At 36.0% G+C, this 17,407-nt stretch overlaps 1 protein-coding gene across 5 annotated transcripts in view; it reads right to left on the bottom strand.

The window, feature by feature from the left end:
- Positions 1–17,401, bottom strand: part of PCNX1 (pecanex homolog 1) — a 132,119-nt gene extending 114,718 nt beyond the window's left edge. For all 5 annotated transcript variants that reach the window (XM_006925413.3, XM_015599644.2, XM_025042085.1 and 2 more), the window contains exon 1: positions 17,226–17,401. In XM_006925413.3, the coding sequence (XP_006925475.1) occupies positions 17,226–17,378 (153 nt within the window). In that variant the 5' untranslated portion in view covers positions 17,379–17,401. The remainder of the gene's footprint in view (positions 1–17,225) is intronic.
- Positions 17,402–17,407: the final 6 nt, after the last annotated feature.

Below are 17,407 nucleotides of genomic sequence, written 5' to 3'. Positions count from 1 at the left end.
TTGTTCTAATGAGGTGACTCTGGACGGGCTCCTGGTTGGGGGCTGGTCACCCGAGAGATCAAGCAATACTGGAAGCTTGGAATTTCCAACCTCGCTCCCATTCTCCAGAGGGGAGAGGGGCTGGAAATGGAGTAAATAATTGATCGTGATGAAGCCTCCATGAAATCCCAACAGTATGGGATTCAGAGAGCTTCCAAGTTGGTGAACTCATAGAGGTGCTGAAGGGCGGCGCACCTAGAAAGAGCATCAAAATTCTACACCTCTACCCACATACCTTGCCCTATGCAGCCCTTCCAGCTGGATGTTCACCTAATTCCTTTATCATATCCTTTTACGAGAAACTGGTAAACAGCAAGTAAACTGTTTTCCTGGGTTTTGTGAGCTGCTCTAGCAAATTAATCAAACTTGAGGATGAGGTCATGGGAACCTCTGATTTATAGCCAATTGGTTAGAAGCACAGTTGACAACCTGGACTTGAGACTGGCATCTGAAAAAAGGCCTTAGCCTTAACCCTACATCCAGGTAGATGGTGTCAGAAATGAATCAAATGGTAGGATACCCAGTTGGCGTCTCAGGCAATTGCTTGATGTGTGTGTGGGGCGTGGGGGATGGGGGAGGAATCACACATCTGGTGTCAGAAAATCACACAGAAGTACAGGTTTTGTAACCACTCCCATACCCATGAAATTTTACCACCACAGACACACTATATTTCTGTATGTACTGCATGTACATCTGTACTTTATTCAAAAAGAGTTTTTCACCACTACCCCCTGCCAAGAACTAATTTTCACTCCCCTGAGGGCAACATTATACCCACTGAGAATGCATACTCTAGAGCAAAGTTTCCCAGCCTCAGCACTGTTGACATTTTGGGACAAATAATCTTATGCAGGGAGTGTTGTCCTATGCATCATAGGATGTTTAGTACCATCCCTGGCCTGTATCCACTAGGAACCAACCGCATCACTGTACCAAAGTTAGGTTAAAATCTCCCAAAAAAAGCTTCTGACACTTGAAACATGCAGTAAAGTAGCAGCAATTGCTTCTCTTGCTGCTATACATATTCATAAGGACTCCAGTTCCAGATTTTGTCCATAAAAAACTGTAATAAACAGGATACAGGCTGATAGCAAATATTTCATCTCTGTATAATTGTATAATAATTATTCACACCAAGACCAAAACGAATAAAGTTTAAATGACAAAGCATGACTTATAAATCTTAGTATTTATATATTTATACATATAGTGTATATATATATCAACCTAATAATACTTTATTTGACATTTATAATTTTATTTTTCACTTAATCTATTGTAAATATTTTTAAATTTTATATTCCCAACTTAGAAACTTAGCTGTTCGTATTCCTTCCTTAGATCTTTGCATAACTGACTTCTTAAGGTTCATCTTTGTAGTGGGAGTGAAGGAGCACATGTAATAGCAGTGGCAGTGGCAGGAAGGAAATAATATTTTATATAAACGTAGCAGAAAAAGAATCCCACATTCGACTAATAAGTGAAAGGACATTAAATTTTAATAAAATCCATTTATAATACATGCCACAGGACAGGGTTATCTAATCTGTCTTTCCAAAATGATGAGTGAGATAAACTGTCCCACCTTAAGTCCATGAGAGAATCATAATGAAATCCCCGGGAGAACATTGTCCTTTATAATGGACTTCCACTGTATTCACAAAATATGCTGGTCAAAGGGGAGCCCAAATTAAGGATATAATTAGACAGTGATGGAAAGGGCTGCTCTGAGGGCTCTAGATTCAGAATACATATTGAAAATGATGTGGGGAATCTTAGTTCATCTCAAATCAATCACAATAGGCTTTCAAGAGCAGATTAATCAGAAAAGCATCTTGTGTGACTGTGTACAGGAAGTTGGTGGCCAGTGACTGTGGTGGTAGTCCTGAGGTCAAAGGGAAAAAGTAGTAGAGGCAATCTGCAGAACCCTGAGCCAGAGATTTAACTTCTAGGTGCCTCTGGATTTCTTCATCTGTAACATGGTGATAACAGCAGCTATCGTCATTTCACAGGGCTATGATAAAGACTGAGAAAACCTGAAAGTAGACAGTACATGGGCATCGTAGCATAAGTATGTGATTTTTAAATAATATTTAAGCAACATAGTGACAAAACTAAGATAAGCAAACAAAAAAACTTCTGAGTAGAGATGGTGCAGAGGAACCAGAGAGGAGCTACAAAAAAGATAAGGTAGATAAGACTTGTGATCTCAGAATACATGAAGGTAAATACTAGTCTGACAGTGAATGACAAGTTAGAAACATAGTGAAAGAAATGGTTCCATTTACTCTAATGTTAGAAACTAAAATCTTATCTAAGAATAATAATCCTAAGGGAAATGTGCAATATTAACATAAAAAAACTTTTAACGAAAAAAAAATCTACTGAGGGACAAAAGAGAAATGAAGAGATCACCTTAACTCAATATTATAAAAATGTCAAACTTCCCTCCCTAAAGTAATCCACAAATTCAATGCCTTTCGATCAAAAATTAAATGGCATCTCTGGGAGACTTAACAAAATGGAGGAATACATATGCAAGAATAGCCAAGAAAACAATGACAAGAAAGAATAAAGAAAGACCACTACTATGAAAGAAAAACATATTAATATATAAAACTAGGGTTACTAAAAAATATGGTATTTATGTAAGAACAGACAAACTGATAAAACAGAAAATGCAAATACCCAGTGGGAACTCATACAATGACAAAGGTGACATTTAAACTACTGAGAAAGAGATGAAACTGTTTAATAAATTAGGTTGACTGAGACAACTGTCTATCAAAAAAAAAATTTTTTTTAACTAGACACTCACCCATTACTTACAGAAAAACTAATTCCAAATGGGCTAAACCATAAAACTATTAGATATTTGCAAATGCATTACAAGGACTAATCTCCTTAACATACAAAAGCTCTTAGATAGCAATAAAAATAAACCAAGTAGAAAATGGATAAGGCACATGATGTTCACAAAAAAAAAAAAAAACCCATGAAAAAAAAGACCCAAGCTTATAAAAAGCTGCTCAACTCCATTCAAAGTATTTACAATAGCCAAGATATGGCAGCAACCTAAGTGTCCATTGATGGAGGAATGAATAAAGGAAATGTAGTATGTATATACAATAGACTATTATTCAGCCATAAAAAAGGAGGAAATCTTGGCATTTGCAACAACATAAATGGACGTTGATGGCATCATGTTAAGTGAAATAAATCAGACAAAGAAAGACCAATACCATATGATCTCGCTTATATGTGGAATCTAAAAACAAAACAAAACAAATAATGGAGCTCATAGATACACAGAACAGACTAAGTGGTTGCCAGAAGCCAGGGGGTGGGAGGAGGAGGTCAAAAGGTACAAACTTCCAGTTATACAATAAGTAAGTCATGGGGATGTAATGTACAGCATGGTAACTATAGTTAATAATACTGTATTCCGTATCTGACAGTTGTAGAGAGTAGATCTTAAAAGTTCTTATCACAAGAAAAAAAATATGTGTGGTGATGCATATTAACTAGACTTATTGTGGTGATCATGTCACAATTTATAGAAATATCAAATCATTATATTGTACACCTGAAACTAATGCATGTCAAGAATATATCTATTTTAAAAAACTGAAGAAACTCTTTTGTATATATGTTTAAGATAAAATAAGTGGGGGAAAATGCAATATATAGAATAGCCTGGTGGGGGAAAATGATAGACATATTTGAATTTGCATCTGTGTGCTCTGCTGGGATTCATAAAAAACTATTCACAGTGGTTTTTATAAAAGGGTAGTGCAGGTGAAAAACTGAGAGAAAAGTAGGCATATGTAAAACAGCAAATTTTCACCACCTTTTAGAGCTGTATACTATTATTTAACCATACAAAATTATTCCCAAATTTAAAAATTATTAGATATATATGTAAATTTTTTATGACCTTTTAATAGGGAAAGTCTTTATTACATGAAGAAAACTAGTAAATGACCACAGAAAATGTTAAATTTACATGTTCAAAAAACACAATCAAAGTTAAAAGACAAATTAGGAGAAAAATGTAATATCTGACAAAGCTAATTTACATACGTACAAAAGGCTCTCAAAAATCACTTAGAATAAGGCTTTCTAAAAAGGACAAAGGGTACAAAAAGCAGTTAAAAGAAAAAAGATATGTCTACTAAGCGTATGAAAAGACAAAGAACTTATTAAGAAAACAGAAATTAAAACAAGACGCCACTTTACACCATCTCTTTGAAAAAGATTCATAATAATCGATGTTGGTGAGAACAAAGAGAAAAAGGTCCTTTCATTACTGGTGAGAATATAGATTGGTAAAACTTTTTTTGAGGCATAATTTGGCAATATCTAATTTAATTTAAATGTAAATACTCTGACTTAGCAACTTCTTTTCTAGAAACCTATGCTATAAACTCCCACAAGTAAAATCCTGTATCTACAAAAGTACACCACAGTATTATCACAATATTGTTTGCTTTTGCTTTGGACTATATATACTTGAGTATCACCTGGAATAGTCTCTACAGCTAATATTTTCATGATAAAAACCTAATAATGGTTTTTAACTGGAAGGTGGAATGCTTGAGGAATACACTATAATGGGTAAAAAGCACTATATAAGCATTATTATTAGTAGTACCATGAAGGTCTCCACTGTAGCCAGAATCAAAATTATTCAGTAATTTATTCACTGCTGAAAAAAAGGGAGCTGGGTTAAACGAGCAGCTGAAGCAAGAATCAATAAGGTATTTTCAGACACTCACGAATAACAGACAAAGACCTCACAGGGTAGTGACTGTTAACTTGAGGTACCCATCAGAATCACCTATCAGTTTTTTTCTATTGGTACATTTAGGAGGAGTTGTTTTTCAAAATTTGCAGGCCCAATTCCTCTCCCAGACACTGATTTATTGGAGTGGAGCAAAACAGGACCTCAGGCAAGTTAATTCCCAGTTATTAGACAGTGGGTGGGTTTGTTTGTTTGTTTGTTTGTTTAAGAAAAAAAGTAATGTCAGCTCTGTCTCATGTCATCACCTGTGTAGAAGTCTGTGTCATGTGCAATAATTCAGCAATTCGCAAGTGCAGTAGCATGACAGTCACAAGTTAGGAATATACAAAGAATTCCTAATAATCTTCAAAAGCTGAATAAATTCCTTTAAAAAAAAAAAAAGGCAAATTCAGGATTATCCCTCACTCTAGCCTGTGTTGTGATATGCATCTTGCTACAGAAGGAAATGAGATGAGCAGAGGAGTGGGGGTATGTAGTTTGAAACCATCCGTGAAGAATTCTAATCCTCCTTACCCCTATTAGTAAGCAAAAATATATAAAGTTTTAATTAGCTGAAAGCCACGTGTCAATGTGGTGTACTCTGTGATGTTATTTGACTTTCCTTATTTTACCTACAGATACATATTTTAAAATGAAGCAAGCCAAAACAGATACACAATAAAAACTTGAGTAACACTGACAATGCATAATGATGTGAACAACAAAAAAAAATACTATAAACATGTTGGTAACTGTTTAAGATTACTAAATCAAAGGCAAAGCAAAAATGAAAGGGAAATTTGCAATATCATGTTAAAATTTATAAATTCTAAAAAACTATAACTTTGGACAATAAGGTTTAAGCTTACAGGAACTACAGACAATAGAGAGGAGAAAATGATATCACAATTAGATAAATCCATAACGTAGAACATTTTATAAGATTAATTACCCTAGACTTTTTAAAGGTCAATTGGATAGGGGAGAAATGACTAAACTCTAACTGGATCCCCAGACTGGAAAAACTGGTGATAGATGACATTTGGGGGATAATTGGGGAAATTTAAATATGAACTAGATGTTAGATATGAAGAGAATTATTCTTAATCATCTTCAATGTGATAAGGGTGTTACGACTGTTAAGGAGATGAAGCCTGAAGCATTAGGGGTAAAGCATCAGATATATAGATGTGTCTGTGTTTAGAGAAAAATGCGTGTATAGATATGTGTGTGTGTGGATCTATATATAGCATATATATAGGTATCATGCATTGGTATACAGTTGAAGCAAATATGATTTTTGTTAAAAAGGTTCATAAATGTTGAATCTTGGTAGAGATATGGGTGATCGTGTATTTATTATTATTTCAACTTTCTTGTTCATTTAAAAATCTTCACATAAAGAAACTGGAAAACTAAGATTACTTTAAGCTTTTTCTTCAATAGCACTTACTGTATACTTTAATATTCTTGTGACATAAAGAGCTGAAAAAAAGTAAAACTTTTGATAACACAGTATAATTTTTTTTAATAATATTTACTCTCACTTAAAAATATCTTTGAAATGTGGATTTTATTACTAAAATGTCCAAAAAAACCCTTTACTCCCCTACAAAGTTCACTTGGATTCTGTCTTAAGGTTTTCTGATGCTTGTGAAAATCATCTGTAATATACATTACAGCATAAATAAAACAGAATACTACTTAGTGCAAATAATAATTGATTTATTGGGGTTTTCTTAACTGTTTTACATCCTTTCTTTTAACCATTCTAGATACTAACCAGGAACAGTAATAATATGGTCATAAATAATATTGAGAAACTAAAAAATAAGGCACTGAGAAAGCCTTAATCTATTGAATATATTACAATAAGATACTTGATAGCAGAGCACACCACTACACCCAAGAACATACATTCTTTTAATAAAAATCTTTTCCCCAGAACGAAGATTAATTTGCCTCATGGGAAGATTATGGGAAACGCTGTTCCAGCACTAATAACAAACCTCATGAAAGTCCCCCACCATAAGGCCTACCACAGAGCCCAGCGTAAACATTTTGAATGTATGAATTATCCTCTACATAAATCTCTCTAGGAAATAACTGGACGCTCCTTCCAATTCCTGAGAACTTTATGACACATAGGAATTAGTCATATTCTACCTTGTAATATGGATGGTTGTCTCATTGCCTCCAATTTATAAATTAAGGAAAAGCATTATACAGGAAGCTAAGACAAATGGTATGTCCATCTGCATAAATGAAGTCTAAAGTTTTCTTCATCTTAAGATTACTTCATTTCATACAAATCTTCATATGTAAACCATATCAATTTTAAATAGCCTAACATAGGTTAATAGTTAATGCGTGACTTAAAAATCATTCAAAATATTGTCCTCTTTTGTCCATTTAAAATGAATCTTATCAGTCCACAGCCAAGCAACCTTGAACAAGCCCGATCCCATCTGATACTGGAAGCTAAGCAGGGTTGGGCCTGGTTAGTACTTGGATGGGAGACCACCTAAGACCAGGTGCTGTAGGCGTAAAAAAAAATAAAAAAAATAAGGGAATGTAAGCTGACAAAGTCCTTGCAATCTGTGAGGTCAACCAAAGGTTGCCTTGCCTTAAAAAAATAAAATAAAAAATTAAATAAAATAAAACGAATCTATCACAAACATAAAACTCTTTACTAATTTTTCTTATGACACAATTTGATAAATTGTTATAAACTGTAAAATTCCTTAAAGAATAGAATCACAGCTTTGTAAGGGAAACAATGTAAAAAAAAAGTATTAAAGATGCTGATACTAAATGCAATATATTATCCTGGATTGGATCCTGAAATAGAAAAGGAAGACCATTCGTGGAAAAGTGGTGAAATCCAAATAAAGTCCATAGTTCGTTAATAGTACTATATCTATGTTAATGTCTTAACTTTGATAAATGCTCCATGGTTACATTACATTTTAACATTAGAGGAAACTGTGCAAAGGGTATACAAGAACTCTCTACACTATTTTTGCAACTCTTCCGTAAATCTAAAATTATTTCAAAATACAAAGTTTTTAAAGATGTTAACTACAGTGGTTGAATCTGTTTAGTTTATGTCTAGACAACACTTAGGGAGTGAGCAGGGAAAGCAAAAGCAAAACAGCCAGATATATGATTCAAGCTTCTCAAATCTGTGACTAATCTTCCTGCCTATTCTTAGGGCAGTTGGCACTCAAAGAGTTCTATTTGGTTTGTACAAAGCACTGCAGAATAGGGCTTTTTTTTTCCCCGTAATACCTCGAAAGGAAATGGCTTGCTTTTCCCCAGGTTTTCTTTTCTTTCTTATCATAACACAAAGCAACAGTGCAAGTTATAAAAGATGCAACCCCTTGAGTTCTAATAATAAAGGAAGAGAAGGAAAGTCTGATCTGTTTTTACAATTCTACTAAAGAAAGCATTTAACCAACAGGCAGAAGAACCAGAGGAACTGGAATTAGTAGCTACTTATTCACTATGATTTGGTAAAATTCACCTATATGCTAAAGAAGTCAACAGTAGTAAAATCTACAGAATGCTTGCTGTAATCTGCCCTTTTCCATACCACTAATCTATAAAATGGTATACTATTTTAGTGTTACTATTCCTGGGTGTCCCAGGTACAAAATAATTCTCTGCCCTCCCCAGCTACACACAGAGACAGGGGGAAACCATCTGATTCAACTCAGATTAAATAAAAGAAAGAAGCAACCAATCTCCTCTGAGAGAAACAATTCTGCTTATTTATCAGTCGCCTGCTGTGAAACTTATCTGAGTACAGAATACAGAAAAAAATCAGATAAAAGTTATGTGATATATAAGTGCGGTAAACAGCCTTAATTTGGATTAAGAAAAGTCTAAATTTGAAAGTACTTTAAGGGAAATTCTGCCTATTATCAAAAACAGAATATTACTGAAGTGATTTTATTCAACATCCCATTGAATAAGAAATTTACAACACTAACACCCTGTTTTGGAAGGTGTTGAGTAAAGGTGGGAAGACAGTACTCTTAATACTACTGATGAAAATTTAAAGTAGCACTACCTTTCGGGAAGGCAATTTGGTATTTTCAACCATTTTCTTCTTTTCAAAATACTTTCTTACCTTGGCTTCTGTAATTGGTTCCTCTCTTCATTTTCCTTATTCATCTTGTCTCCTTTGCTGATTTTTAACTGATGTTGGGCCTTGGAGTTCTGTTGGAGCCATTTTTTTAATGAATTATACTTTTCCCCCAGATCTTATCTACTCTACATTTTAGATTATCCTCTACAATGCTGATAACTTCCAAGTAAATTTTACCCCAAATCTCTCTCTTGAACATTTCTCTTCAACACTCTAAACTCATGTTCTCCAAACTCAAAAGCAACTTCAAAATTGCCTGGCAATCCTACCACCTCATGCCAATCAGTTCACTTTTCCACTCTCCAAAAATAAAGATAGCATTTCACCTTCTAGAGGATCCTCCTCAAATCTTGAATATCCTCTTCATCTCTCTCTTCACTCTCAACAGAAAACACTCATCCTGTACTTCAAGGAGATTACACAAATCATAAAAGGTAGATCTCAACTTTCGCCACCAACGGTTTATCCCTTCTATCAGTATTCATCTTTATCTCCTTCCTTCCTCCCTTTTGAGAATGATCCCTTACCTACTTTGCCTTTCGCAGGAAACTCATACTATTAACTATTAATTTCTCTTTCTTTCATCCATACTTTCTCACATAAAGATTCACTCAATGTTTGTAAAATGAATTATTTATCAAAGAAAAATACACTTATCCTTTAATCCGACAAGTCTACTTCTAGGAATTGATACAAAAGACTGATACAAAGATTTAACTTACAAAAATACTCACCCTAGTGTTTTCTAAATAGCTAAAAACTACAACCTACATAACCAGTAACAGGAAAATGATTAATACACTGTAACACATCCACACTATGGTCTACTACTGAGATACTAAAACTGTTATTTTCCCATACAGAAACATTCACAATTTATAATCAAGTGAAACTAGGAGGCTTCGAAACAGTACAAATTTTATAGCCCATTTTTGTAAAAATAAGCATATGTATTTATAAGCTCCAAATACATTTTTGATTACTAAAATGTTCAACAGAATGAGCGAATGAGATTGCACGTGGTTATTTTCTTTTTTACTTTCTTTTTACTTATCTATAATTTCTGACAGCATACATATATTTGAAAAGGTTCTACTGAATTGACAAAATAGAGAAAAATCTAAACATTGAGTAAATAAAAGTATAGTATTAAAATCTACTAAAATTTCATAAGAGGATGAAGAACACACTTATCATTAATTTCTTTTAAATTAAAACATAGTCTTATTTGGGAAGAGAAAATGTTTTTGATATTCAGTTAAGTTTTCCAATTTCCCTGAGTGCTGATAAAAGCTACCCTCATGTTAGAGTGACATCTTTTACATAATAGCCAAAAACTGGAAAGAGGTCCTCATCTACAGGAGAATGGATAAAAACGAATACTACAGTTTTGTAGTATACTCATACAAAGGAATACTGCTCAGCAATAAAAAGGAACAAGCTACTAATATACACAACACGGATGAATCTCGAAAACATTATGCTAAGTGAAAAAGACTTACACAAAGTATATGCTACATGACTCCATTTATGTGAAGTTCTAGAAGAGGATAAGCTAAACAAGGATGGAAAAAAATCAGAACAAGGGTGAGAGGGCTGACTGGGAAGGACAAGCGAGAACTTTCTGGGTGATGCTAATGTTCTACAACATGATGAGTTGGTACAAAACAGGGCTATTCACTTATCAAAAACCAAAATTCATCCAATGATTGATTCATGGAGGGTTTGTAACTTTTAGAACTCTAGCTAATAGTACACATGCTGAAGTATTTGGGATGATCTATACTGATGTCCGTAACTTCACACGCATCCCTCTAAAAAAAAAAAGTCTTGATAGAGGAATGCACAGAAAAAGACATGTAATAAAAATTGTAGAATCCAGGTGGTGTGTACTCTTTCAACTTTTCTATAAGTCTGGAAATTCTCATGAGAAAATGTTGGAAAAACATTATTTAACTTTCAGTAAAGTCAGCTAGAGAAAACTAAAATCTATGTATTCAAAAACTAGAAAAATTAGGAACTTTCCTAGTTTTTCAATTGCCAAATGATTTTACAACTTGGAGTAATTTCTTAAATGGCATTCCACCCTTAAAAAAAGACACAAACCTTTTGTAAATTCACAAGTTTTTCTACAAGCTGACAACATGGCTGCTTTCTTGGAAACTGCATTTGTAAATCACCTTTGGACAATGTAGCTTTAATTTATTATTGGTGACATAACAGAGAGATAAGAGCAATATCTGTGCCATAGCAAATTTCATAGAAATTATATCAATCTCACTACTAAATATTGAAAATACTGGTAAGAAAAGGCACAGAATACAGGTCAAAACAGACCATCTACTATTCATTAAACTTTTCCTAAGGACACAGAAAATACTCTAATACTAAGTAATCATGTTTTTAATTGCTAATTTATAATACAATAACTTTCCTAACTCAAAACTTTTTAAGTAATAGGAAGACTTCAGTTTTAATCATCATAACAATCTTGTTTACACTGATCTTTAAAATATTTTTAAACCTTTGGAAAATGACTTGAGGGCCCTGGAGAAATCCTCGCTAATAAAGGATTTATCATTCTGTAGATGATAAAGATCAGCTACAGAAAATAACAATAAAATAAACAGGAAGAAAAAGTTGAAACCTTCATAAATTTTATATGAATGGTTTAGTTTCTGAATACATATGTCCAAAGATTTACACAGTATATAATATTGTATATATCACATATACGTATATGTATGTGTAACTACAAAAAGCTATATATGCTGCACTATGACTTAGGGTTTTTCAGGAGTCATTCTGTATTTTATTTTTCAATAATTCTATATTTGATTTATGGCTTACACTCTGATATTGAACCTAACCCCCAAATAAAATGTGACTCCACCATATAATACAGGCTTCCACTTCCAACTATTCTATATCAGTTAAGTTGCTAAGACAAAAGAAGATTCACATAGATAATACAAAATTCATTCAACAAATATTTATTTAGAATCTAATATAGGCCAAACACATGAGTAGACACTGCAGAATAAATCAGACTGGCCCCTGCCCTCATAGAATTTATGAAGTATTGGGGGGAGGAGGGGGAGGAATGTTAGAGATAGCAAATAAGTAAAAAAAAAACAAAAATGTAAATATGTGATAAGCACTACGGAAGACAGTTACAAGATGGAATGATGGAAAAAACAGAACTTGTTTATGGTTATCAGGTCAGGCATCTATGAGGAGATAACATTTAAGCACAGCCCTAAAGACCAAGCAGCAGCCAGCCCTGCAAGGAGCAAGAGGAAAGAGGGCCTGGCGGTAGGAACAAGCTCAGTAGGTTGAAGTAACAAAAAGGAGGCCAGTGTGACTACAGCACAGTGGGAAAACTGCACAAGCTGCAGACAAAGGCAGAACTGGCTTTGGCGGGGCCTTGGTAAGGATGTTAGATTTTATTCTAAATACAAAAGAAAATTATTAAAGGATATCAAAGGAGGAGGGGAAATGACATGAACAGACTGCTGTCATTTACTTTGTGGAGAAATATTTATAAAAGGGCAAGAATAGAAGCTAATGTAGTAGTGCAGACAAAAAATTAGTGTGGAACAGGAAGTGGAAAGAAAGGAGATGATCTGACAGTAGAATTGATAAGATTTGCTCATAAGGCAAGGGGGAGGAGGATGGCATGAGCAAATAGATACAAGATGGTGCCACTGACTAAGGTGGCAAAGAAAGAGTAAGAAAACAAGTTTTGTGGTGGCGGAGTGGTAGGTTTAGTGGGGAATCAAAAATGGTTTTAGAAATGATACCTTTGAGATGCCTATAAGACAGTCAAGAGGAGATGCTGAGGAGGCCACTGAATATGTCAGGACCTGGGAATTAGGGACATGTTGATCACATTCTTTAAACTGACCTGGATGTTTATAAAATACAAATTAATGTGCCACACTCTAGATCTTCTGCATCAGAATGGACATGCACAAGTGCATATTTCTTCTATTTCATAAATATTTTCTTACAAAATACCCATGAAATAGCTCATAAATGAGGTTCACAAAAGGTGGAGAGTCCTGCCCAAAGGACACACAATCAATCAACAACAGAGTGAAAACACACAAATCAAGATAACAGCAATTCCAGTCTGCTTTCCAGCATACAAAAATGCCACAAAGCTCATACTCACAAAGCTCACTATCTGACATGTCCTGTATAAAAATAACTGTAACAAGATAAAATAGGGTGAATGCCTTAAGAGAAACAGAAAAGACAATGGAAGAAGAAAAAATTCCTTCTTGACTTTCACTACTTAAAAGTTTTATAACTGCAGAAACTATAAATTCCACCTTTCAAAGTACCCACAAAAACTAATAGCAAGTGTCTGAATACTATGCAAAAAGTCCTAAGATCTGAGCATATTATGCTAAGTGAGATAAGTCAGACAAAGAAAGAAAAATACAACATGATATCACTTATATATGGAATCTAAAATAGCCGAACCCATTTAAAAACAAAAAAGAGAATAAATGGTGGTTACCAGGGGATGACAGGTGGAGTTAAGAGTGATATTGTTGAAGGGTACAATCTTCCAACTAGTAGTAAATAAGCGAGAGAGTAATAAATGCAGAGTGTAATAAATGCACACAATAATATACTATAATCATGTTATGTAAATATCACAACAGCAATCAAATTATAATATATAAATGTATCAAAGTAACAAGTTGTACACCTTAAATTTACAAAATGTCACATTCAATAAAAAATTTTTTAAACTAAAAACAAAAACAGAAAAGCACTGACTGCATTTACCCAAACAAAATAGATGTTTAAAAAAAAAAAAAAAGAGTCCTAAGACTCTTCCTAATTCAAGGTACTACAGTACTACCTCTTCTGACTTTGGCTCTTTAAAAAAAAAAAAAAAAAATGGCTGCCTGTGAATCAAATCTCAGCTCACGATCTGCCTAAGGTCACAAACTAGTCACTGATGGCTAAACCTCAGGTATCTTCATCAATAAAATGAGGACAGAGGGTTTGGGATAAAAACCTATATACATACTTAATAGTTATTATCTGTCATTATTATTGGAAGAACATACAAATAATAACCTAAAACTGAGATTTTAACATGGCATGTTGGGTTTTGCTTCAAGTGTATACTTCAAACTATCTACCTCAATACTGTAGTAGTAGCATGTTTCCTTATATGTTTACAAATCCTCTTTGCTGACTGCCCCTAGACTAAGATCATTCCCTGACTTGAAGCTCAGGGTCAGTGTGTACTCACTTTTCCACAGCAGTTCTAATGCTTAGAATTGTTCACTATCCCAAAGCTAGACTTTAACTTCCTTGAAAGCAAAAGCTCTGTGTTATTCGTTTCTAATCATTCATTTAATATTTGAGTACTTACTATGTGCTTGGCACTGATCTAGGTCCTGACAATACAGTAGTGAACAAAATAGTCTCTGATCTCTTAGAGCTTATATTCCAATGATATAAAAGAGACTAAGTAAATAAATATATATCAACTCATGATAAGTGCTATCAAATAACGGAGGGTAGGAGGGCTAGGAAGTATTGTAGGAGTTGGGAAGTTGGTATTTTACACAGGATATCGGGAAAAGCCTCACATGTAACTGAAAGCTGAAAGAAGTGGAGCAAGTCACACAGGTATCTGGAGGAAAGGAGTCATCCAGACAGAGCAGAAAGAACAAATACAAAGGCCACAAGGTAGAAGAAACACAGCTGTGTGGGAAAAATTGTAAGAAGACAAATATATGGGGGTGGAATACAACAGATGCATGGGAGGACAGGCTCTGAGAGCAGAGATGCAATGATCTGACTTATATTTTAAAGAATCACTCAGATTTCTGTATATAGAATAGAGAATAAAGAATGGAAGCAGAGAGCCTCATTAGAACACTGCAATAATCCAGAAGAGACGTAATGGTGGCTTGAACCAAGGGTGTAATGATGACGACTAGCTGGATTCTAGTTAGGTTCGGAAGACAGAACCCAGATTTGTTGAACTGAATGTGAAGAGAGAGAATCAAAGAGAGCTTTTTAAAGGTTTAAGGAGAGTTGCCATAAACTGAGACAAGAAAGTCAGAGAAGCAATTTTATTTTCCCAGAATCCAATGAACTGCCCAGTACATAGTTAACACTCAAATATTTATTTGTGAATTAAATTTAACTGAACTCCCAAAATGAAGCAAAAAACTCAAGGTATTGCTTCTTATTTGCTCCAAGTTTTCTTTAGTAATGTTTGTTAAATTCAAAAAGAGATTTAGCCACAAGCACAGTTCACATGCTAATATGGAAACCTAACACTGGGACACGAGCCAACTAATCCTTACACTTTAAGAATCAGTTTCGGTTTTAAATTTACAATTCTGGATACAAGAGAAATCTGCTATGAAAGCTCTGTGACAGCCTGAGGATTCTTATATCCAAAGTAATTAACCTGTTCATTAATGATGTCATATTCCTGGAAGGTACAAAAGTGCAAACTGAACTCCGTAGGCCAGAATTATTTGAAAATTATAATACTTGGTGATAAATTTTCAGAATGGGAAAAGATTGAACAAGTTCCGTAAAAAATAGTCACCAGTCACCAGCATCTTTATTTTTTTTAATTATTGTTTTTTATTTACTTTTTAAATTAAGTTTATTGGGGTACCACTGGTTAATACAATTACATAATTTTCAGGTGTACATTATAATTTGACATCTATATATTCTATTGTGTTTACCACCCAAAGTCCAGTTTCCTTCAGCTACCATATATTTAATCCCCTTTACCCACTTCGCTCTCCTCCTACCTCTTTATATTTGACCCCCTTTACCTGTCTACCTCCCCTCTCTTCCCACACCAGCATCTTTTTTAAATGGTCTTTTAAACTCAAGCAGTAAGTCTCTTCAAAATAATTTCAATGAAAAATTAAAATCTGCTTGTGAAAGTGAAATTTACCGCATCTTTCCCCAAGCAAGCACCTCTCCTGCCAATTAGTGAAAATGAGGTTCTCTTAGGAAAGAATTGGATGTCCTCACCTTTAGCACTTTTTAGAAATTCCCAGATTTCCTAATCCAGCACCCTTACTCCACGAAGAACCACAAAGTTAGCAGAAATGTCTACAAAGGAATTCTCCTAAAACAAAGTCACCGTCCTTTCCTCCATTACGTTACTTAAAAAAATTTAACGGAAGCTTAAGTATCACCTCTTTCACCTCAGTTTCCCTAATGCCCTTCCCTAATCTAATGTGTTAAAAAAAAAAAAATGCGCTTACAACTTTCAGTGAAATAGAGCTTTAAAAATCTAGATCGTTGAGAGAAGCTGATCGTTTACTGAATACAGCAACAGGCAGTACTTTCCTTTTGCCAATCAGTAAAAGGCCTTGAACCAACCCAAACAAATCTGCTGAAATGCCAGCCAGATTCCCCATTTCTCCCCCGCTTCTTTTCCCCCAAAGCTGGCCTGGAAACAACTGCCACAGACCACGGAAATGAACTGAAAATAACCAGTGGTAAGCAAGCAAAAACAATGATTTTTAGAGGCAGGAAGGTTAAGAGCTAGGTTTTCAACCACCACCTATTTGCGAGTAAGAGCCCGGACGACCCACGGACACATTCCAAACAGAGCGGCACAGACTCTTCCCCCGCTCGGAAGGCCCCGCACGCGGATTAGGGGCGAGGTGGAGGGAGGGTTCTCCCCGGAGAGGAGGAGCGAGAACTGCCTCGGGTGAAGGGAGAGCGCAGAGGTGCCCGGCGCCCGAGGAACGGAGCGCAAATAAGCACGCGGGCCAAGGAGCAATGCGGCGACGGCCAAGCAGCAGAATGCTCGGAGCCTACCACAGCACGCGAAGGACAGGGAGCCCCGCTCGGGCTCTGCCCAGCCGTGTGGAAAAACGAGGGGCTACGGGTTCGGGGCTCCCCCACGAATGGGCCTAGGAAGCTACTAGTTCCCACTACGCCCGCAGCGCGCACGGGGGCGGGAGCTGGGGGCTGCTGCTGTTTCGTTTCTCCTGTCATCACCGGAGTAGGGGAAACCCGAGCGAGGAGTGGGGAGTGGCGTGGGGGAGGGGAGCATGACAGCGAGCGGGGATGCGGACTCCGAGGGGCGGGGGTCGCAGGACGGTGGGCTGCGCGCGCGGGGAAGGCAGAAGAGGGCGCGACCGCCCGCCGGACTCTGGAACCCCGGCGCTCCCCTGCCAGCCCCCACGGCGAAGGAGCCACCCTCCTCCCCGCCCCCACACTCACCATGTACAGGGTGAAGGGCAGGCCGAGCAGAAAGAGCCACAGGTAGAGGTGCAGCGCGTTCACGAAGGTGGCCTGGTGCGGGTCGTAGTACCAGCCTCCGCTGAGCGCGGCCCACACCCCCTGCCGGAGGATTTGCAGCGTCTGCGACCCCATCCCCACCCGGCGCCGCCGCCGCCGCCGCC

This window comes from Pteropus alecto, unplaced genomic scaffold (genome assembly GCF_000325575.1).
Source record: "Pteropus alecto unplaced genomic scaffold, ASM32557v1 scaffold8, whole genome shotgun sequence".
Taxonomy (NCBI): domain Eukaryota; kingdom Metazoa; phylum Chordata; class Mammalia; order Chiroptera; family Pteropodidae; genus Pteropus; species Pteropus alecto.
This window is presented reverse-complemented; position numbering and strand designations above follow the sequence as displayed.